This window comes from Pteropus vampyrus, unplaced genomic scaffold, assembly GCF_000151845.1.
Source record: "Pteropus vampyrus isolate Shadow unplaced genomic scaffold, Pvam_2.0 Scaffold735, whole genome shotgun sequence".
Taxonomy (NCBI): Eukaryota; Metazoa; Chordata; class Mammalia; order Chiroptera; family Pteropodidae; genus Pteropus; species Pteropus vampyrus.
The window spans coordinates 46,407-47,529 of NW_011889516.1; the positions used below are offsets into that span (position 1 = coordinate 46,407).

Sequence of the window (1,123 nt, forward strand, 5' to 3'; positions counted from 1 at the left end):
ATAAATGTGCGTGCGATTCCAACTGTACACATCATCCTGGCGTGGCTGTGGCTGACAGAGCTCTACCACAGCAAGACGACTACCGTACAAGTGCAGTTATAAGTGGACAGAGAAAGTTAGAGGCACAGAGAGTGACATTCAGATGGGGCAGGCGCCTGCAATACACCTGTGACCCTGGTTCTCACACGTGCTCTCCGTTAGCACTAGAAGGCAGCAAATCCCACATGTGCTCATGCAGGACAGAGATTTGCACCTCACTGGGCACGTCCACTCTGTCCTGGAGGTGGCCCAGGGGAGCAGTGGGGTGCAGTGGGGAGCATGCAGGGCCAGACACATAATTTCACTTTTACACAAGGGAGCTCTCGACACCAGCCAGCTCTCTGTGGTCCTGTTTGGCCTTGTTCACCTCTGATGCGGGTAAATGATATCACATCACATGACTTATGTGCATGAGTAAAATGAACTAAGATGATGGTGTAAGTGATTAAGTAACACATGTCACGGTAAAAGTCATATTTCACCAAATGAGCTCATTGCCACCAAGTGCCCAAACACACTGACGCCTACTCTGAGTCGCTGCCCTCTCTGTGGGTCCCCAACCACAGAGCTCCTTATACAGTCAGAGCACATGCAAATAGGGCCCCTCTGCTGATAAAAGCCAGCCCAGCCCCGAGCCTGCAGCTCTGGGACAGGAGCCCAGCCCCACGATTCCCAGGTGTCCCCATCCAGGATCAGGTCTGAACACGCATGACGCACCATGGCGTTTGGGCTCAGCTGGGTTTTCCTCGTCGCTGTTTTACGAGGTGACTGATGGGGAACAAGGGACACTGAGTACGTGAGTGGGTCTGAGTGAGGAACACGGACGTGTGACATTTTCCTGACCCGGACGTGTCTGTGTTCACAGGTGTCCAGTGTGAAGTGCAGCTGGTGGAGTCTGGGGGAGATGTGGTGCGGCCCGGGGAGTCTCTGAGACTCTCCTGTGTGGCCTCTGGATTCACCTTCAGTAGCTACTGGATGATCTGGTTCCACCAGGCTCCAGGGAAGGGGCCAGAGTGGGTTGGAGAAATTAATGCAGATAGTAGTACCACAAATTATGGCAGTTCTGTGAAGGGCAGATTCACCA

General features: G+C 53.3%; 1 gene segment (V, D, J or C); it reads left to right on the forward strand.

Moving 5' to 3' along the window:
- Positions 1–741: 741 nt before the first annotated feature.
- Positions 742–1,116, forward strand: LOC105309372 (the record flags this gene model as incomplete). The annotated part of the segment is given in 2 exon segments: positions 742–803; positions 905–1,116. Coding segments are annotated over 2 exon segments (258 nt in total), but the record flags the coding sequence as incomplete, so codon positions are not given.
- Between the last annotated feature and the right edge of the window lie 7 nt (positions 1,117–1,123).